At 40.8% G+C, this 23,319-nt stretch overlaps 2 protein-coding genes across 3 annotated transcripts in view; one reads left to right on the top strand and one right to left on the bottom strand.

Moving 5' to 3' along the window:
• Nucleotides 5,013-7,161, bottom strand: TCEAL4 (transcription elongation factor A like 4). Of its 2 annotated transcripts, none has more exons than XM_003135283.5 (3): nt 7,022-7,161; nt 6,373-6,445; nt 5,013-6,011 (listed from the first exon to the last, which is right to left on the bottom strand). In XM_003135283.5, the coding sequence occupies exon 3, from the start codon at nt 5,982-5,984 to the stop codon at nt 5,304-5,306; it is 681 nt and encodes a 226-aa protein (XP_003135331.2). In that variant the 5' UTR covers nt 5,985-6,011; nt 6,373-6,445; nt 7,022-7,161; the 3' UTR covers nt 5,013-5,303. The 2 variants fall into 2 exon arrangements, with proteins under 2 accessions (XP_003135331.2, XP_005657952.1); XM_005657895.3 differs by having other exon boundaries at nt 5,013-6,006.
• The window catches only part of LOC106508237, a 58,787-nt gene continuing 49,702 nt past the window's right edge, over nt 14,235-23,319 (top strand). The window contains exons 1-2 of the mRNA XM_021079858.1: nt 14,235-14,263; nt 21,060-21,215. Of these exons, the coding sequence (XP_020935517.1) occupies nt 14,235-14,263; nt 21,060-21,215 (185 nt within the window). The remainder of the gene's footprint in view (nt 14,264-21,059; nt 21,216-23,319) is intronic.

Genomic DNA, 23,319 nt, shown 5'->3' with positions numbered 1-23,319 from the left:
AGGAAATTAAAGAGGAGTTATCTAAACCTAAAGCAAGCAGGAGAAAAGAAATAGAGACAAAATCAAGGAAAGTGAAAACAGGAAAACAGAGAAAATCAACAAAACCAAAAGCCAGTTCTTTGAAAAGATAAATAAAATTGTTAAATCTCTTACAAGGGCAACCAAGAAAAAAGATTCAAATTAATATCAGAAAGTGGGGTTAACACTCCTGATCCTATGGACATTAAGAAGATAACGAAGGGGAGTTCCTGTAGTGGCTCAGTGGTTAACGAATCCGACTAGGAACCATGAGGTTGTGGGTTCAATCCCTGGCCTCGCTCAGTGGGTTAACGATCTGGCATTGCCGTGAGCTGTGGTGTAGGTTGCAGATACAGCTCGGATCCCGTGTTGCTGTGGCTCTGGCGTAGGCCGGCAGCTACAGCTCTGATTCAAACCCCTAGCCTGGGAACCTCCATATGCCTCGGGAGCAGCCCAAGAAATGGCAAAAAGCCAAAAAAAAAAAAAAAAAAAAAAAAGAAGAAGAAGAAGATAATGAAGGAATACTATGAACAACTTCACGCCTACAAATTTGATAACTTAGATGAAATGGACAAATTCCTTGAAAGACAGAAACTAAAACTCACACAAGGGAAAAAAAAGATAACCTGAATAGCCCTGTATCTATCAAAGCATTTGAATCAATAATCACTAACCTTTAAAAGTCAGAAATTACTAGGACCAAATTCTACCAAACGTTTGAGGATCACCAGTACACTTTCAGAAATCACCAGTGAATTCTACCAGACATTTAAGGAAGAAACAATACCAATTCTCCACAATCTCTTCCACAAAACAGATGCAGAGAATACTTGACTCATTCCGCGAAACCAGTTATTACCCTAATTCCAAAACCAGATAAAAGATATTACAAGAAAGGAAAACTATAGGCCAATATCTCTCATGAGCACAGACAAAAAAAATCCTCAACAAAATATTGGGAATTTGAATCCAATAATGTATAAAAAGTTACACATCAAACAAGTGAAATTTATTCTAGGTATACCAAGATGATTCAACATTTGAAAATCAATAAGTATAATCCACCACATGTAAACAGACTAAAGAAGAAAAATCGTTAAGATCTTATTATTTGATGCAGAGAAAGCATTTGACATAATTTAATACCCATTCATGATAAAAGCTCTCAAACTAGAATTAGAGGGGAACTTCCTCAATTTGATAACAAATATCTACAAGGAACTAACATCATAGTTAATGATGAGAAAGTAGACACTTTACCCTAAGGTCAGGAACAGGGCAAGGATGTCCCCTCTCGTTGCTCCTAATAAACATCATACTGGAAGTCCTAGTTAGTGCAATAAGACAAAATAAAATAAAATAAAATAAAATAAAATAAAATAAAATAAAATAAAATAAAAAAAACTACAGATTGGAATGGAATAAATAAAACTATTTGCATATGACATGATTGCCTAGGTAGAAAATGCCAAAGCATTGTTGAACTACTGGTCACAAGATCACAGGATGTAAGGTTAATATATAAAAGTAAATTCCTGGGAGTTCCCATCATGGCTCAGTGGGGAACTAGAAACCATGAGGTTTCGGGTTTGATCCCTGGCCTTGCTCAGTGGGTTAAGGATCCGGCGTTGCTGTGGCTCTGGCATAGGCTGGAGGCTGTGGCTCTGATTTGACCCCTAGCCTGGGAACCTCCATATGCCGTGGGAGCGGCCCAAAAAGACAAAAAAAAAATAAAATAAAATAAAATAAATAAACAATTGGAATTTGATTTTTTTTCTTTTTGCTTTTTTGCAGCCACACCCGTGGCACATGGAAGTTCCCAGGCTAGGGGTTGAATTGGAGCTGCAGCTGCTGGCCACAGCCACACCAACTGGGGATCCAAGTCATGTCTGCAACTTACACCACAGTTCACGGCAATGCTGGATCCTCAACCCACTGTGTGAACCCAGGGATCAAACCCACCTCCTCATGGATACTAGTTGGATTCTTAACCCTTTGAGCCACAACGGGAACTCCCTTGAATTTGATATTTTAAAATGCCACTTATAACAGCATTCCCACAACACAGAATGTGATGAAAGACTCTAAGTGTATCACAAATGCATGAAACAACTTCACTGAAAGGGATGGAAGAATAGGTACTGACATAGGTAACTCTGGAAATGAATGGAGTCTGTAAAACTAAAAGCAAATTTTCCCTATAATATATTCATATATTTTGTGTGTATTATGCATATATATACATATATGTATTTTGTATGTATTGTATATATGTGAAAAGGGAGAGACTCACATATATGCATGGGCTATTAAATACCCACATAGGAGCTCTCACTATGGCACAATGGGATCGGCAGCATTTTGGAAGTGCTGGGACACAGGTTCAATCCCCGGCCCGGCACAGTGGGTTAAAGGATCCAGTGTTGCTGCAGCTGCAGCTTAGGTCAAAATTGCTGCTCAGATCTGATCCCTGGCCTGGGAACTCCATGTGCCAAGGGATGGCCAAAAAAGGGGGGAAAATACCCATTTATCTCCTTTTTCTGTCAACTGAGAGGGCCTAGAAGCAATACCCCAAAAGGTTTATTTTGGCCGAGGTGTGCAGCACCTTGATGTGGGATCTCAGTTCCCAGACCAGGGATGAACCTGGGTTGTAGTGGTGAAAGCACTGCGTCCTAACCACTAAAACCACCAGGGAACTCTCCTCAAATCTTGGTTTTTGATACCATTCTCCAACCAAAGGCACCAGGGCTCCTTGGAGAAATGGTTGATTCTAGGTCTTGGGCAGCAATATGTGCAGGACTAGAGCACCTTGCAGTGCCAGAGTTTTACAAACCACACACATACACAACGATGGGGGTATGTCAAATAGATACAAGAGCCAACTGAAGGAGATTCCAATGGCCAAAACTGGAACAATTTGAGGAATGAAAATACATAAAGATGCCATAGCTGTGGCCCTAAAAAGCAAAAAAGAAAATACATACAGTAGTATTATAGTCCAAAGTATAAAATTAATGAGTCCATACTGATATACATAAATTGAGTACATATGCAGGAGAAAACAAATATCCCATGCAGAAATCCAAATAAAATTTGGAAATACTCCATCCTCAAGGAGGTGGAACATTCATTAAGTGTGGACTGTGCAGAGTGACTTTCTTCCAAAGAGTACCATCCGGAAAGGGAGAAATAAAAGAGTGACTTTACCATGAAGAAGCCTGACAAACACTACTTCAGCCAGGTGACTAATGTTAACATCCACAGTGATAAAATCAACAGTTATGTACCCTGTGTAGGATGCTACTTCACCTGTGTGATCCTCTTCCCCAGAAGTCCTTGACATCTGTCTAACCACAAGAAAAAAAAATCAGGCAAACTGAAATTGTGGTACACTATACAAAGTACCTGACCATTACTTCTTCTTCTTCCTTTTTTTTTTTTTTTTTTTTTTTGTCTTTTTAGGGCCATGCCTATGGCATATGGAGGTTCCCAGGCTAGGGGTCCAATCGGAGCTGTAGCCGCTGGCCTACACCACAGCCACAGCAACGCTGGATCCGAGCCTCGTCTGCAACCTACACCACAGCTCATGGCAATGCCGGATCCTTAACCCACTGAGCAAGGCCAGGGATCGAACCTGCGTCCTTGTGGATGCTAGTCAGATTCGTTTCCACCGAGCCAAGAAGGGAACTCCTGACCATTTTTTCTTAAGAGTTTCAAGGCATCAGAAACGGAAAGTGTGAGGAGCCTAAGGAAACATGATGACTAAATGTAAGGTGGTAACCTGGCTGGGATCCTGGGATAGAAAAAGGACATTAGGAAAACTGAATATATCTGAATAAAGTATGTACTTTAGTAGATAATAATGTATCAGTATTGGTGCATTGTGACAAACACTTCATACAAAATTAAGATGTTGATGATAGGGGATATTGGCTATGGGGTATACAGAAAATGTCTTATCTTTGCAACCATTCTGTAACTCTACAACTGTCCTAAAACAAAAGTTTATTTAAAGAAACACTATAAGCTAATAAAAGGCTAATGAAGATCCAGAGGGGAAAAAAAAATCACAGGTGGGTAAATGGTAAGGCAGGGCTTAACAGGAATTTCCTAGGAGACAACTCCTAACAAAAAAGTGTCAGCAGAAAAGAGATTAACAGGTGAGAATAATACAGCATCTGGTGACTCAGATTTTTCTCCTGGCTCAATCAATCTCCAGTATCTAAATCCAGTGGGGATGGCTGTATGCAAACACATAAACCAACAAAAAATACTTGGAAAGGTGTGTTTTATAAGAACTTTATATAAGTATCAAGGCCCAAGTGACACCTGGGTGCTACCCACCTGAGTTAGGGTAATTCTATTTCAGGGTAGAGAATTCTGCACCCTTCTGTTGTGACGCTGTGTTGTTTTAGTCTATCATGGTCTCCAGCCCATGTGCAGCAGTGGGGGCCTTAGGTACAGGACATACAAAAAGAGGCATGGTGCCCAAGTCCTGGCATTTCCCAGGGGAGAGTGGCCCCCACCTCTCAGCTGTCTGGACTTACTTATGGACACATACGAGACCTCCCACATCCCTCTGCCATTTGATGGGGTTCTGGTCCTGCTCGTGCAGGAGAGAGGGCAGGAGCCAGCCCAACACAGCTCACACACTCAGGGTCTCATCGGATCTTCACCACAGCCCTGGAAGGCAAGTTCTAGCCCCAATTCACTGATGACAGGACTGTCCCTTACGACAATGGATCTGTAATAGTTGCCATGTTGATTCTTCCAGCTTTGAGTCCCAGAAGTAATGTGAGTTTTACTTATCATTTCATGTCCTGACAACAGAAATGTTGTGTCTCCACTGCCTGCATGAGCTCACTGAACAGTACTTTTGATTGCTTGGTATTGCTTTCCTATTTTTTAATTTCATTATTCTCATGACAAAAGTAATCTGTGTTTTTTTAAGAGGACAGATAGATAAAAAACAACAGAAAAAAATCACCCACAGATAACCACTGTTAATCTTTTAGTAGACAGCTTTAGGAGTTGTTTCTGTACATGGATCACTAGGTAACTATCTTTGTAGTTTTACAATAATGGACTGATAGCATATATATGGTTCTGCAAACTAGGGTTTTTTTTTAATTTTACAATGCACCATAAACATTTTTCCATGCAATGGATGAAAATCTGCTACTGAAACAGAGGGCTGTGATTGGATAATGATAATGACACCTAAAGCATAGTATTAGGATAAGGTTAAATAAAGCACAAGGCTTTGCAAGTGCCTGCCAGGGGCACTACACAAATGGAATGTCTTCAAAACCCCTCTGTGGGGCCCTGCAGCCACCCCTGAGTTCCCTTGGGCCCCTGGGGTGGAAGGGGTCCTGTAAACTTTTTTGCATCCACATAAACCCCCCTAGTTTCTGTCTGGTTTTCTTCACCTCATCCTCCACTCTGGCCATCTCGTCAAATTCTCTTATCATCTCCTCATTGCTCAAATGCATATCGTGTATGGCCTCCTTGTATTCCTTGAGACACTGAGCCAGCCCCTTGTTGGTTTTTCTTTTGGCCTTCCTGGGTATATCATCCCCAGCTGGGCGCTTTCCTGCAGCCCTTGGCTCGCTGGCTGGCTTTTCTTCTTTGGGCTTGCCCTCACTCACTGGCTTTCCCTGGCTCTCTGGCTTTGCCTCACTCTCTGCTTTTCCTTCTTTTGGTTTGCCCTCGCCCACTGGCTTTCCCTGGCTCTCTGGCTTTCCTTCTTTGGGCTTTGCCTCACTCTCTGGCTTTTCCTTATCCTTTAGAACTTCCTCATCTTCTGGCTTTCCCCTGTGATCTGTCCTTCCCTTGTTTTCTAACTTTTCCTTGTCTGCCACGGCACAAGCTACTCCTGGCTTTCCCGCATCCTGTGGCTCTTCTTCCTCTTCCATCTTTCCATGGTTCTCAGGCTTTCCTTCATTTTCATTGCAGAGTTTTTCCATGTTGAGATGTCCCCTCTTTCTCCTGTCCTGGGGGTGGGGTAGGGGGAAGAGAAGACAAAGAGGAGACAAGGGAGACTGAGGGCTGGGGGTGGACTGCAGGTTGGGATGGTAGGATTTGCTTCTCGCTCCTTTCTGGGATCCCCAGACCTGGCCCAGCCCTCCTAGTGTGCCTTCTGCCCACCCTTTACCCCACCATTCCTCCCACACACAGGAGCCAATCATTTCTGTTGCAGGCCCTGCCATTTTCCCCCAACGTTTGCTCAGCATGGCAGAGTGTGTGAAGATGTGTTGGGAAGTGGACAGCGGGGTCCCCAATTCTGCCCAGGCCGCGCCCTCCGCACTCTGCACCCCTCTGGGTCGCTGTCCAGTGCTCCCCTACTTCACTGACCTGCGGGGATTCTGGACAGGCTCCTCGTCTTTATGGAGCCCAGCACGGTGCTGGGAACAACAGCCTCACAGACCTGCAGACAGACAGGAGACCGCGGCTGGGCGTCCGGTGGATGCACAGGGACTTGGGTCCCTTTCCTGAATCCCGGCCCTCCTCGCCCAACGTCTCCCTCCCCCATCTCCTCCGCCCCCCCGCACCCCAGCCGCCATTTCTTTTCACGCCTCGGGCGCCAGACTAGGATGTTTTCCAAACTAATTTTGGATCTCTGCGCCCTTCTACCCCAGAGGCAACTCGCCTCTCCACCCTTGAGGTCAACTTTTTACTCTACGGACGGAGTGGCAGAGGGGGGTTATTTCCACTGTCTCACTGCTGGGGCGACCCCCAACTCCCGATCTCACGCTCCAAAATGGACGGAGGGCAGAGAAGAGGAGGTGCGGAAAAAGGGAGAATGAGTACTTGGGGTGTCTGCCTTCCCCACCCTCCGCCCAACGGCCGCTGGATCCCCCTTAGCCGTTTTCCCACCGCCATCTCTATCTACACTCGGGCCAGCTCCCCGCGACCCGGACCCTATTCCCAATCTTTTTCCTTTCCCTGCTCGTTCCTCCTCTCCCGGTGTCCCGCAGGCAGCGACGAGAGCTCTCACACTGACCTGAAAAAACCTGGAGCAACAATTAGGGGCTCGCAGACGGCTCCGGGTCCGACCGCAGGGAGGGAGGGCGGGCACCCGGACCGGTGCCCACTTCGGCGCCCGGCGGTCACGTGACCGTCGCGTCACCTGAGCTCCGCCTCCGCACCCCGCCCACCAGCGGGCATCTGCCAGCTGCCCGCCGCCTCCCTCTGGCAGGTCCCCCCGAACCTCTCCTGGCCCTTTTGTCCTTTTCCTTCTTCCCGAGAAGATGGTCGAGGAAGGAATTTTAATAAAAACCACAGGAGCTTTTTTTTTTTTTTTTAATGGGTTGGGCGGTTCGGGGGTGGAGTCTTGAAAACGTTCCTCTTAAATTACATTGAAAGACGGTACAAACAGTAGAATGTTGCACTTCAGAAAAAAACTAGGAAAAACGTTCCCGTTAAAGTGAAATTATCCCTTTTCCCTGACATGCACAAATTTTCTGAGTTAAATATTTAGATCTAAAAATTAAATTATATTTGAAGCAGAATGAAAGAACGATTCTTTTTCTTCCCCCCAAGGGAGAGACTGAATACATAACGGACAATGAGCAGACCATATATGACAATAGAATTATGACCCACAACCTCTGTAGCAAGCAGCCCCAGAAGCCAAACCCCAGTCTTTACAGCAATCTTCAGGATTTGATCAATGACTGCCAGACTCCTTATTTTTGCTTTGCCAACTAGAGAAATCTAAATATGCTTCCCAAATCAATCACATTAAATGAGACTGCTTCTAGCTACATGCCTCCAGTTTTTCCATGCCAACGACGTCCAATCAGTGAAAACTTGGTCTTCCCCTTTTCACTCCAAAGCTTTCCCATTCCCCTGCTTGCCTTTAGTCTCTGCCAAATACAAGTTATGGTGGCTAGCTCCCTTGTTATAACAAGCTCTGAATAACCAGCCTCTGCTTCTACATAAGCTTTTTGTATGGAAGGCCTTTAAAAATGTAGTAACAGAGAGAAGAACAGATAAGGACAGCGTTGATGGATTTGATTACATAAAAACGTGTACCAGATTTGTTAAGGGATTGGGGACATGCATTCTTCCCTGCTCTTGTTGATTGTGTTGGTGAACATCATCTGAAGGGCAACTTTGTAAATTGCTTAAAAATAAAAATATTTGATATTTCGGTCCAACAATTCCACATCTAACATTTACCCATGGAGATAATAAGGTGCTAAAATATAATCTTATGTTTTAAAACATTTTATTGTTATCTTTGGGTGTTTGGTTAGAAAAATAATCCTTTTATGTTGAGTGCTCAATAGTGGTAAAACTAATTATTAGCTATCCATAATCCCAGGTTACTATGGATGGTGGGACACAAAGGATAACCTCAGGATGTAGTATTGCCCTCTAGAAAATACCACCTTTGTGCTAGGTGCCCTGCTAGCTGTCTTGTCTGATCTGTGTGGGTTTTCATTTATACTGGAAGGAAGAATTCATACTTTAATGAAGCAGAATGATTTATAAAGCTACGATCTTTTTTTTTCTTTTTCTTTTTATGGCCGCACCTCTGGCAAATGGAAGTTCCTAGGCTAGGGATCTAATTGGAGCTGCAGCTGAAGGCTATGCCACAGACACAGCAACACTGGATCCAAGCCACAGCTATGATCTGTGACCTACGCTGCAGCTTGCAACAAGGCTGGATCCTTAATCCACTGAGCAAAGCTAGGGATCGAACTCTCATCCTCAAAAACACTAGTTGGGTTCTTAACCCACTAAGCCACAACAGGGAACTCCACAAATGAATTTATTTTAAAAGTCCAAGACTATAAAATATTGTCGAATGAAATTAAAGAATACCTAAAGAAATGGAAAAATAGCCTGTGTTCATATTGGAAGACTTCATATTGTTAAGATGGGCAATAGTTCCTAAACTGATCTGCAGGCTCAACAGAATCTCTGTCAAAATCTCAGATGGTTTCCTTGCAGAAATTGACAAGCTGATCCCAAAATTCATATGGAAATGCAACGAACTCAGAATAATCAAAACAATCTTGAAAAGGAAGGATAAAATTTGAGGCCTTACACTTCCTGATTTCAATTCTTACTATTAAGCTGTAGGAATCAAGACAATGTGATACTAGCATAAGGACATATAGACCAAAGGGATAGAATTGATAGTACAGAAATGAACCCTCACATTTACAGACAATTGATTTTCAACCAGAGTGCCTAGAAAATTTAGTAGTGGAAGAAGAGTCTTTTCAACAAATTATGGTGGAGAGGAGTTCCCATCATGTCGCAGCAGAAATGAATCCGACTAGGAACCATGAGGTTGTGGGTTCGATCCCTGGCCTTGCTCAGCGGGTTAAGGATCTGTCATTGCCATGAGCTGTGGTGTAGGTCACAGACGTGGCTCAGATCCCAAGTTGCTGTGGCGTAGGCTGGCAGCTGTAGCTCTGATTAGACCCCTAGCCTGGGAACCTCCATTTGCCCTGGGTGTGGCCCTAAAAAAGGACAAAAGACAAAAAAAAAAAAAAAAAAAGAAAGAAAGAAAGAAAGAAAAGAAAAGAAACAAATTATGGTGGACAAAAAATGAATTTGGACCCTCATGTCACATCATATACAAAATTTAACTCAAAATAGGTCAAGTTCTAAATATAAAAGCTAAAACTATTAAACTTTCAGAAGAAAATTAAGGTGTAATTCTTCATGATCTTGGGCTGATCAATGGTTTCTTAGATATAACATTAGAAGCTCAAGCAATAAAGAAATATGGGAAAATGGGATTTCACCAAAATGTCAAACTTTTTAAAATTAATTAAATTTAATTTAAAGGACACTATTAAAAAGTGAAAAGCAACCCACAGAAGAGAAGAAACATATTGAAAGTAACATGTCTGATAAGGGACTTATATTTAGAATACACAAAGGGCACTTACAACTCAATTTTTAAAAAAAACCCAATTTAAAAATGGGCAAAGGATTTGAATAGATAGTACAGCAAACAAGATATACAAAGGCCAAAAAGCATGATGTTCAACATCATTAGCTGTCAGGGAAATGCAAATCAAACCCGCAGTGAGCTACCACTTCATACACACAAGGATGGATATAATAAAAAAGGATGATAACTAGTGCTGGCAAATACGTACAGAGACTGGAACCATCACATAGTGATGGTAAGAATGTGAAATGGTGCAGCTGCTGTAGAAAACAGTCCAGCAGTTTCTCAAAATGTTAAACATTAAGTTGCCGTATGACTTGACGATTTCAATTCTAGGTAAATATCCAAGAGAAATGAAAAAATATGTTCACATAAAAACTTGTGTGCAAATGTTCTTGGCAGCACTGTTCATAATAATTAAGAAATGGAGGAGTTCCCGTCGTGGCGCAGTGGTTAACGAATCCGACTAGGAACCATGAGGTTGAGGGTTCGGTCCCTGCCCTTGCTCAGTGGGTTAACGATCCGGCGTTGCCGTGAGCTGTGGTGTAGGTTGCAGACTCGGCTCGGATCCTGCGTTGCTGTGGCTCTGGCGTAGGCCGGTGGCTACAGCTCCGATTCAACCCCTAGCCTGGGAACCTCCATATGCCGTGGGAGCGGCCCAAGAAATAGCAACAACAACAACAACAAAAGACAAAAAGACAAAAAAAAAAAAAAAAAGAAATGGAAATATCCCAAATGCCCATCATCTGATGAATGTATAAATAAAATATGAATAATAATGGAATATTATTTTTCAATAAAAATGGAATGAAGAGCTGATACACACTAACAGCACATGAAGAGATGCTCAACATCACTAATCAGGCAAACACAAATCAAAACCACAATGAGGTATTGCCTCACACCTGTATTCTCTAATAACCTTTCTGGGCTATTATTAAAAAGGCAACAAACAACAAGTGCTGGCAAGGATGTGGAGAAAAGGGAGCCCTGGTACACTGTTGGTAGGAATGTAAATTAGTGCAGTTACTAATGGAAAACAGTATAGAGAGTCCTCAGAATATTAAATATAAGGAATCCCCTGGTGGTTTAGTGGTTAGGGCTTGGAGCTTTCACCGCTATGGCCCAGGTTCAGTAACTGGGCTGGGATCTGAGATCTCACATCAGGCTGCTGCATGCTGTGAGAAAAAAAAAAATAGAACTACCATATGATCCAGCAATTTCACTCCTGGGTACTTATGTGAAGAAAATAAAAACACTAATTAGAAAAGATATATGCACCCCTATGTTCATTACTACATTATTTATAATAGCCAAGATATGGAAGCAATCCAAATGTCCATCAATAGGTGAATGGATAAAGATGTGATATGCATATGTGGGTGTATAAATGTAATATAGACTATTACTCAGCCATTGAAAGAAAATCTTGCCACTTGTGACAACATCAATGGACCTGGATGGTATTATGCTAAATTAAACAAGTCAGAACAAGACAAATACCATATGATTTCACTTACATGTGGCATCTAAAAAGTAAAAGAAATGAATAAACATGACAAAACTGAAACAATTACAGATACAGAGAACAAACAGGTGCTGGACGGGAAGGGCTGAGAGGAGGAAAAAATAGGGAGATTAAGAGGTACAAACTTCCTGTTGCAAATAGATGAGTTATGGGTATGAAATGTGCAGTGTGGGAAATATAGTCAGTAAATATGTAATATATTGGTATGGTGACATACTGTGACTAGATTTACTGTGGTGATCATTTCAAAATGTGTAGAAATTCAAAATCCAAGCCACATCTGCAACCTACACCACAGCTCATGGCAATGCCAGAACCTCAACCCACTGAGCAAGGCCAGGGATCAAACCTGCAACCTCATAGTTACTAGTCAGATTCGTTTCTGCTGAGACACAAGGGAACTCCTGAAACAACTAATTCTTGAATACTGGAAACCCAAAAAGTAAAATTTGATGGCCTAGTGGGAAGAGTCTTTCAGACTTGACACTTTAAAAAAAGTATTTAACCTCTTTTAGGCCCACTTGGTTTGCCAATCTGTGAAATGGGAAAATAGATAACAGTCAAAAGATTGACAGGATCAAGTATTGGCAAGGACGTAGAGTAACTGGAACCCACACGCATACTCTAGATGGAAGTGTAAAGTGATACAACCACTTTGGAAAACTGTCAATATCTACTAAGGCTAAATATTCATGTATGTTTTGACTTAGCAGTTGCACTCCTGGTGTATTTCGACAAAAATTTGTCTTTGTGTTCACCAAAAGACATGAAAAAGACGGATTATTAAGCTCAAAACTTAAAGCCGTGCAAATGTCCATCAACAGAAAAATAGTATTGCAGTCCTATAATGCATTACAACACAGAAATGAAGGAGTTCTCTTGTGGCGCAATGGGTTAAGGATCTGGCATTGTCACTGCAGCACCTTGGGTCACTGCCATGGTGTGGGTTCAATCCTTGGTCCAGACAACTTCCACATGCTACAAGCGTGGCCAACACCCCCTCCCCCAAATAAAACAGAAATGAAAATGAATAAACTACAGATACAAACAATAACATGGGATAAAAATCTAAAGTATAACACGAATACTTCCATTGTAATCCCTCCATCTCCCTCTTGCCTGCAAAAACATACCCATGGAGTCACAAATGAGAGCAAATTTGAGGTCACAAGAAAGTATTTGGAAGAGGAAAAAGCAGAAGGAGCCCCTGGGACTCAAGCTGCTGTCTGACATCCTCAGCTACTGGAGTTTGTTAAGGAAAAAATATTACGCATTTTATGCTTATGCATTTTAATTTGAATTAATTACCCAAATGAAGATTGAGGTGGGTCAAACAAAGTGACACTGTATTAGGAGTTTCAGTTGTGGTTCAGTGGGTTAAGAACCTGACATTGTGTCTGTGAAGATGAGGGTTCAATCCCTGGCCTCACTCAGTGAGTTAAGGATCCAGCATTGCTGCAAGCTGTGGTGTACGTCGCAGATGCGGCTCGATCCTGCACTGTTGTGGCTGTGGCATAGGCTGGCAGCTCCAGCTCTGATTCGACCCCAAGCCTGGGAATTTCCATATGCCACAGGTGTGCCCCCCAAAAAAAATCCCAAAATACACTGTATTAGCTTTTATTTTATTTATTTATTTATTTATCTGGCCACAGCATGCAGCAGCTTGATGTCAGATCTCAGTTCCCAGACCAGGGACTGAAGCCAGGCTGCAGCAGTGAAAGCACTGAAACCTAACCACTAGACAACCAGGGAACAACCAGTGTTTCCTGTCAAGCAGATTAATGCACAGTTTCTATAAGCCTCTGATGGGTTCAAACACTCAAAGGCTAATACCATGTCTGATAGATAACACACTAGAGTGAGATCCAGGAGATGACTTGGCTCCTAATGTCAGTTCTGATCCAGTAGCTATGTGACCTTGGGTAATGACCTTGACTTCTCTGTGAAGATCCCATCTGGGAAAAGACACTGAGTTCGTAGAAGGGGTAGAATTCACTGTGCTAGTCCAATTATTTCAACAAGAATAATAAACTGTGAATCTTACAACTTTTTTTTTTGGTCTTTTTGGGGCCACACCCTTGGCATATGGAAGTTCCCAGGCTAGAAGTCCAATCGGAGTTGCAGCTGCCAGCCTATGCCACAGCCACAGCAATGCTAGATCCGAACTGCATCTGCGACCTACACCACAGTTCAGGGCAACACCAGATCCTTGACCCACTGAGCAAGGCCAGGGATCAAACCCGAGTCCTCATGGATACTAGTTGAATTTGTTAACTGCTGAGCCACGACGGGAACTCCTGAATCTTATGCTTTCTTAAAACAAAATTCCCAGTAGTGCATGACAAAGTACCTGGTCAAACATCATGTCCATCCAAAATCATATGGTCCCCACCTAAGTTCAGCTCTAAGAGCTGACATTATTCACACTTACTTCTATGTAAGGAACATTTAAAGGAAGACTTACCTACATGCATTATGGACAGGTTTCTGGATATTAGAATTCTAGGACAAGAGCTCAGGCTGTGAGGGGCAGGACTGGCCATGTCACGTCCACGAGGTAGACACTAGGCGGCATGGCAAGTACTGGACTGGCAACCTGCTAGAGGGGAGTACAGAGCCCTCACACTCCACTCATGCCCACCAGTGATCCTAGATGTGTTTTCTAAATCCCTCATATTAAGGAAAAAGGGTAAATGGCCACTTTTTCAATCTTCCTCCTCCCCCACCAGACACTCATTTCGTTTTCATCTTATCCAGGAATGACAGGGCATGATCAAAGAGGAGGAGGGCGATGATGGGTAAGGAATCAGGACCAACATCATTTTATTGGCCCCTGTCCTGGGGTGAGGTTTTCATCCTGCCAAGTTAATGTGGTGGCTTTTATTTTGTCAGACATGTATGCTGGAAGGTGAAAAAAATAAGATTAAATAAAATAATTCAATATTCAGATAGTTTGAAGAAAAAAGATGGTGGTGGGGATAGAATCATCTTATTTCTCTTGATCTATTACCATGGTTCATTTAATCTGATTAAGAGGCAGGTCCTTTATTGGCTGAGCCAGTAGAGAACGGGGGCATATGCTGCTCTTATTGGTTGCTCCCATCATTGAATGATGCATAATTGCAGGTGATTAAGGTTTGTGTTTTTACTTTTTATTTTTGGTCATGTCCAAGGCATGCAGAAGTTCCCTGGGGCCAGGGATAGAACCCTCACCACAGCAGTGACTCAAGTCACAGCAGTAACAACACTGGGTCCCTAACCCACTGAACCACAAGGGAACCCCTTGAAAATTTTGATTTCTCTATTTCTGGGATTTTTGTTTGTTTCTGTTTTTTATTAAAATGAATTCAAAGGATGTCTGTGGTATTTTATTCTGTTGACACAGTTTCTCCTTGATTCACACTTGTAATAGGTTATTTACTGGAATTAAAACCATTTCCCTTATTCAGCCTTTTTCAAAAAATACAGTGTTAGAACATGATGGTTTCTCATTCACTCACCAATATTGAGATGGATTTATTTTCTCTTTCAGTCTTTAACATCAAGCCATATTTTTCTCTCTACTTAACCAGATTCATCTGTCTCAATCACCCCTGCACTCTCAGCCAAATCATAGCGCATTTTATTATTTATTTTTTATCTATTTATTTTATTTGTTCTTTTAATTTAAGGTCGCACCTGCAGCATTTGGAAGTTACTGGGCAAGGGGTTCAATCCGAGCTGCAGCTACTGGTCTCCACCACAGCCACGGCACCACGGAATCCGAGTCTGCGACCCACAGTGCAGCTCACAGCAGCACTGGATTCTTTAACACACTGAGTGAGGCCGGGGACTGAACGTCCATCTTCATGGATACTAGTTGGGCTCCTAACCCGCTAAGCCACAATGGGAACACCTATAGCGCATTTTAAAAGTTATTTTATTAGTGCTTCTGTTTATTTTCTGAATTCAAAAGTGCAAAACAGCCAAAACACGCAACTGTACTTTGATTCGATACATCAAAATGCCTTCTAACACAGTGCGTATGAGACCAGTGTGCTAGGATAATTTTGGTAAAACATTTACACAGCATAATGATAAACATTGGCATTTGGTTTTTTGTTTTGTTTTGTTTTTTTGGCCTCACCCACAGCATGCAGAAGTTCTTGGGCCAGGGGTCAAACCCGAGCCACAGCACTGACAATGCCAAATCTTTAACCTGTTGAGCCACTGGGGAACTCCAAACATTGGCATTTTGAAGCAACAATAATTAGCATGTTACAAATTGACTTAGGGAAGTGCTTTTTTTCCCTAACATGTCCACAGCTCTTTCTCTGAAGATACAGAGCTCTGAAAAGAAACTGCTTTCCCCAAGTTTTATTTTGATATGTAAGTCAATCATGTAGCACTCCCCCCACCCCAAGGGAATTTACTTGCAGATGATTTTGTGATAGTTTGTCTAGTCTTTGCAGTTAAATCCCTTTCAAGTATTTTTTAATTTTTTTTGTCTTTTTAGGACCACACCGTGGCATTTGGAGGTTCCTAGGCTAGGGGTCCAATCGGAGCTACAGCCGCCAGCCTGTGCCACAGCCACAGCAACAAGGGATCCAAGCTGCGTCTCCCACCTACACCACAGTTTACAGGCACCGCCAGATCCTTAACCTACTGGGAGAGGCCAGGGATTGAACCTGCAACCTCATGGTTCCTAGTCGGATTCATTCCCTGCGCCATGATGGGAACTCCTTTTTCAAGTATTTTTATAACATCTTTCTAATATATCAGATAATGATAAATAATAGTCCTGATGAGAAGGCTCAATTTTTTGTGAATTCTGTCTCTAATGTTGGTAATTTTAGTATTTAACCATGAAACAAACATTATCATGTTAGCAAAGGGATTTAAATCATATATGGAGATTATCTGAAGGCTTTTTTTCTTTAACATCATAAAGTGAATCATGTTTTTATTTCACTCAATCTGAAACATTTCTGCATTCTTGAATGATCCTGATTTGTCTTTTTTGTTCATATTTTACCATATCACATATAATTTCTAATCATTTATGTAGAATTTTTATATCCTTGTTTGTAAGTGTGACCACTCAGAACTCTTTTTAGCATGCTCTTTTCATTATATTTCCTTTAAATTAAAAAGTAATTTTCTTCATGATCTGACACCATTACATTAACAACAAAAAATACCTGTTCTTAATGGTTTGACATTAGATACTTTTGGAAGCCTGACCATTTGGGATGGTAGCTCATTGATGACCTCAAGTTCTTCCATTTTCTTGGAACTTTATGTCTTTTGGGGGGGGGAGAGGATTTAATTTCTGTAATTTATACTTTCCACAAATTCACACATCATGTCAATATTTTTAATTGTAATCATCATAGATATTTGAAAGAGCTATTCTTTGCATAGAATAATTTTTTCTGCATTATTCCCTTTTTCTCCCTAAGGAGGTTACCCACATCATACAGATGTTTCCGGATCAAGGATTGAACCTGTACCACAGCTGTAACCAGAGCCACAGCAGTGACAATGCTGGTCCCTTAACCTGCTGAGCCACGAGGGAACTCCAGGCAATAGCTCTTAAATTTATTCACCAAATATACGATTAAGGGTATTTTTCTAGGATTTATGTACTGTCAAGAGAATTTTTTTTCTTTGCTGCATTCGAGGTATGTAGAAGTTCCCAGAACAGGGGTGAAAGCCCACTGCTGTTGCAGCTGGCGCTGCCACAACTATAGCAATGCCGCTGGACCCTTAACCCGCCACGTAGAAGTGAACTTCCAAGAGAAACACTTTTAATCTTTGTTAACTTTTAACTTTTGATCACTGAGCAAGGCCAGGGATCAAACTCGCCTTCTCACAGAGACAGTGTTGGGTCCTTAACATGCTGAACCACAAAGGGAACTCCTCTTTTTCTTTTTCACTCTTTTTTCTTTGTATTCTTCTACTGGATTACTTCAAAGTTCCTATCATCCAGGTGATACAGTCTTTCTTCTGCTTGATCTATTATGTTGTTAATTGTTGCATTTTTCTTTTCATTCACTGAATTCTTCAGCTTCAAAATTTCTGTTTCTTTATGATTTCTCTTTGATAAATATCACTTGTTTATGTATTATTTTCCTTATTCTGTTGAATTGTCTTTCTGTATTTTCTTGTATTTTATTGTTTCCTTAAAGCAGCAATTTTGAATTCTTTATTAGGTAAAGTATATATTTTCTTGTATTTCTGTTTGGTTGTTGGGAGATTATTGTGATCTTTTTATGATGTTATGCTTCCTTGGTTTTTCATATTCCTTTGCTCTTTTTGCCTTTGAAGTAACAGTTAAATCCTCTAATCTTTATTACTACTTTGTTGGTATTATTGGTTTGCTATATGTTTTAGGGCTGTCTATGATGTGTATGAATGCACCTGCTCTGTGCTTCTTATTCCCTCTTGTGACAGAATTCTTAAGCTTGTATGTCTTATCCTTTTTTTTTTTTTTTTTCTTTTTTGGCTGCCCTGAAAGCACATGGAAGTTCTCAGGCCAGGAATAAAATCCAAGCTGGAGCTGTGACCTGTGCACAGCTGCAGCAACACCAGATCCTTAATTCATTGCACTAGTTCAGGGCTTGAACCCATGCCTCCACAGAGACAAACTGGATCATTAGCCCATTGTGTCACGGTGGAAACTCCTTGTATATATTATCTTGATCCCACTCCAAATTCATTTATATTCATTTATATCTGGATCCCACTTCCAAATTCATGTATATATATATGACCCAGCTCCAACAGGATGCTGGGTCTTCTCCTCTGGAAATATGGGCTTCCACAAAAGCTCTTTTGTCTATGGATGTCTTCCTGGGTCAGTGATCTCTAGGTGCTCTCTAACTGTGATTGAGAAGGGCTAGATCCAGTTCAAAAGCTTGTACCAGTTCCACACCTCATACCAGTTTTTGTCTACTACTCCCATCAGGACCCTTGGTATATGGTTCTGGATACCATAACTGCCACAAAGACACTTTCAGTTATGAATGGATGCCAACATTTTCTTGTTGAAGAAGGGAACAACATGAGACATTTTATGCCATGATGCTAACATCACCACTTAGTTCTCTCTGTGATTTGGGAAGATTGTGCATTCTTTTGAAATATTCTACAAACGTCAACAAAAACAAGTTCATTTGAAATACCTTTTGGTTATCTATATCCTTATTAATTCTGCTTGGTTGATTTATCAAATACTGAAATAGGAGTGCAGGAGTCTCCAGCTGTAATAGAGTGTTTCTCCTTGTACTTCTATCAGCTTTGCCTCATATGTTTTGACAGTCTCTTATATTAAATTAATAAATATTTGGGATCAGACCTTCTCCAATGCTTATATTAAAACTGTCAAAAATCAGTGACAGAAAAATAATTTTATTTATTTATTTATTTATTTACTGTCTTTTTGTCTTTTCTAGACAGAATTTTAAAGGCAGTAGGGGAGAAAAGGCAGTAACCTATAAATGTATCTCCAATAGGCTATTAGCATGTTTCTCATCAGAAACTCTACAGGCCAGGAGAGAGTAAAATGACATATTCAAAACATTGAAAGTTAAAACCTATCAGCCAAGAATGCTCTATCAAGCAAAGTTATTCTTCAGATATGAAGTATAAATAAAGGCCTTCCCAAACAAACAAAAGCTAAGGGAATTCAACACCATTAGAGACCTGCCTTACAAGGAAGGTTAAAAGGATATCACCTACCCAAAACTTTGAGTAAGGTGATACATAGACAAACAGAATCTGAAATTCTGACATTTCAGAATCTTTGAAATTATATATGTATATGAATATCAGAATATATTATATATATACCAGAATATGTTGTTAAACAATTATAGCATAAAAATTAAAGATACAAAAGCATTAAAAATAATAATAGATATTTCAATTTGGTAATGAACTCATTAAAAATAGATAATTTGTGACAACAGAAACATGAAAAGGAAAGAGGAAAAGGATGGACCTGTATAAGTAAATGAAGATAAGATGCTATCAACAGGAAAAAGACTAATTTATCTCTAAGATATTTTATATCAACCTCATGGCAACCACAGAACAAAAATTAAAAGCAGAGACATGAAATGTGAAAAAAAAGGGGAAAGTGAGAAAAATATCATAGAAACTACCAAACTGAAACGGCAGCGGAAACACAAGGAAAAAGAAATGATGGACATGCAGCATAGTCAGAAAACAAAAGACAAAATTGAAATATTAAGTCCTCATATTACCACTACTCTAAATGTAAATGAAATTAATTCTCCAATCAAAAAACACAGTATGGCTGGATGGATCAAAGAAATAAGACCCAGTGATAGCTGTCTCCTGAAGACTCTTCTCAGCTCTAAAGTCAAATGGGCTTAAAGCGAAAGGATAGAAGATGATACTCTAAGCAAAGGGCAGCCAAAAGAAAGTAGGTGTAGTTCATACTCATATCAGACAAAGTAAACATCAAGCCAAAGAATGTAACAACAAAGATGGATATTACATAATAATAAAGAGGACAATCCATAAAGAAGATATAACATTTATTAATACATACGCACCTAATACAGGAGCACCAAAATATACATAGCAATTATTAATAGACCTACATGGAGAAATTGACAGCAACCCAATAATAGTAGGAGAATTTAAAGCCCAGTTTACATCAATGGGTAGATCATGCAAACAGTAAGTCAGCAGGGAAACATTAGCCTTAAGTGAAACACTTCTCTCTTCCAAGAGATACACTTTTAATCTTCGTTAACTTTTAAGTATTTTAGGGATACTTTACATTTTTATAAATATACTTATTTTTGTTTGTGTTGTGTATTTGGAGACTGGTTTTGCCATCCCCTCCCTTTTTTTCAAATCACTGAGGTTTTTGTTCAGAATTGGAGGCAGTGGCTTCCTAGCTAGGTCCCTTGCTTTCCAGGAGCTCCTCCCCTAAGTTGGAGAGTTCCTGTTCAAGCCAGAGTGGCTTAGCCCTGGATATTAGATTCTAGGTTGGTGGACAAGTGGTCCAAACGTGGCCAGCGTCATTCTTCCGGCATCATGGACCTGGGTTACAGAGGTCCCATTCTCAAACACTTGAAGCTGAATATTCTACAATTTAAGTACTATAGATGGCACCTGCAAAGTCGTCTCAGTGGAGGCTTACAGGAAGCTTTTAGACAGTCTGATTATCCGTGCTTTCTAATTGGCTCTTGCCAAGTAGATCTACCCAATCATATTTAACAACGTATGGCTTATTGACAGGGTTTCCTGCATTACATTTCATCCAATCAGATGTTGCCTATACTCAAAACCTTATTTGCATTCGGGGGTACATAAATAGAGAGCATCAGCTCCCAACCACCTTTCTCTTTCCTTCCAAGATACTGGAAAACTATGCCCATCACGGCTGAGCATTCTTCTAGATCTACCTTTGTTGAGAAGGGTGTCAAGGAAGCCACTTCTAAAACAGAGACAGAGAAGATGGATAGGGATATCCAAGTAACTATTACTCCCCGTGTGTCTATAAGACTCTGAAACAGGTTCACTCTAATATCGGTATGTCATTAAACGTCTCGCAGAGCGTGATTCTCTTAACAGTATCATCGAGGGAGTTAAAGGCTATGCCTCCCTCCTGGCTCGCCCCACTAAGCGCTCCACCATCACCTCCAGAGAGATCCAGATCTCTGTGTGCCTGCTGCCGCCTGGGGAGATGGGCAAACAAGCCATGTCTGAGGCCAGCAAGGCTGTCATCAGGTACACCACCTGCAAATAAGTTGCTTCAGGACCACCTGAGCAGCGCAAACCAAAGGTTCTTTTCAGAACCACCTCAGTCTTCTTAATAAGAACTGTATTATGGTAAAGCTTGATCTACTTTCTTTCTTTCTTTTTTTTTTTTTTTTTTTTTTTTGCTATTTCTTGGGCCACTCCCGCGGCATATGGAGGTTCCCAGGCTAGGGGTCTAATCGGAGCTGTAGCCACCGGCCTACGCCAGAGCCACAGCAACGCGGGATCCGAGCCGCATCTGCAACCTGCACCACAGCTCACGGCAACGCCGGATCGTTAACCCACTGAGCAAGGGCAGGGACCAAACCCCCAACCTCATGGTTCCTAGTCGGATTCGTTAACCACTGCGCCACGAGGGGAACTCCCCTACTTTCTTTTTTAAAGTGTAAAACACATTTTTTTTTTTTTACAGAGAACTAAATATTGTCAATTTTATTTTAATATATCTATGGTCTATTTGTTCAAAATGAGATAGTGAGTTTTGTTCAATAATGGTGCATTACATTACTTTCCTAAAGAGTCAGTTCTTTCAGTTATTTTTCTAGGTTAACCTTTCACAGGATCTGTAAGATACTGTTATTTACCCTTTTCACTCTCTTTTTCTCATGAATGTATGGTAGAAATTTCCAGAGATAAATTATGTACCATAACAACAACAGATTAAATGCAGGAACATGTGTAAGAATACGGGAGAGTTCTATTAGGAAAGATATTAAGCAGATTTTCTTTCTATTTTTTAAAAATTTTTAACTAAAGTATAACTGATTTAAAGTGTTGTGTCAATTTCTGCTGTACAGCATAGTGACCCAGTCAAACATACACACACATTCTTTTTTTCAAACTGTTTTCTATCATGTTCTGTCCCAAGAGTTTGGATATAGTTCCCTGCGCTGTACAGAACCTCATTTTTTATTCAAAGTGTAATTTTTTTACTGAAGTATAGTTTATTTACAATGTTGTTTTAGTGTCTGGTGTACAGCAAAGTGGTTCAGTTATACATATATATTCTTTTTCTTTATGGGTTATTACAAGGTATTGAATATAATTTCCTGTGCTATACAGTAGGACCTTATTGTTTATCTATGTAGTAGTTTTTATTTGCTACTCTCAATCTCCTAATTTATCCCTCCCCACTTTGGTAATCATAAATTTGTTTTCTGTGTCTGTGAATCTGTTTCTATTTTGTCATTAAGTTCATTTGTATTATTTTTTAGATTCTACATATACATGATGTCATATGGCATTTGTTTTTCTCTGTCTAACTTAGTATGATATTCTCTAGGTCCATCCATGTTTCTGCAAATGACAATAATTCATTCTTTTTATGGCTAAGTAATATTCCACTGTAAATCTGTACCACATTTTCCAAAGCCAATCATCCATTGGTGGGCACTTGGTTTGTTTTCATGTCTTGGCTATTGCATATATCTTTTTATTTTTATTTATCTTATTTATTTATTTATTTTTTGCCTTTTTAGGGCCGTACCTGCGGCATGTGGAGGTTCCCAGGCTAGGGGTCCAACAAGAGCTACAGCTGCCGGCCTACACCACAGCCACAGCAATGCAGGATCCGAGCCACGTCTGTGACCTACACCACAGCTCACAGCAATGCCGGATCCTTAACCTACTGAGTGAGGCCAGGGATCAAACATGCATCCTCATGGACACTTGTCAGGTTTGTTTCCACTGTGCCACAATGGGAACTCCTGAGATCTTTGGTTTTTTGGATATTTAGTTGTCTGAGCTGTATGAGAACTTGTTGCCTTCTGGATTCTGATGAGGTGTGTCTACCTTTCTCTTTTGGGGCATAGGCTATAAAATTTTAGAGGCAGGACAGCATTGATTTCTCAGAAAGGGGAACGGGGATGGCCTATCCTCCATGTTACAGTCCTCTGGCCCCTTTTGTTTTCCCCAGTGCAGGGGACTAGGGGAACTATTACCTTTGGCTACTTATCCTTTTAATGTCTAGGTAAATAATATACCATCTGAATCTAAAATGGGCTTATTGTTTTCTTTACTAGCCAAATTGGTCATCCTGTGTTTTCCTGGACCTTCATTTCCGCAGGTCTCTGAG

Source organism: Sus scrofa, chromosome X (genome assembly GCF_000003025.6).
Source record: "Sus scrofa isolate TJ Tabasco breed Duroc chromosome X, Sscrofa11.1, whole genome shotgun sequence".
Lineage (NCBI taxonomy): Eukaryota > Metazoa > Chordata > Mammalia > Artiodactyla > Suidae > Sus > Sus scrofa.
The sequence above is the reverse complement of the archived record's forward strand: the minus strand, read 5'-3'. Positions and strand labels throughout refer to the sequence as shown.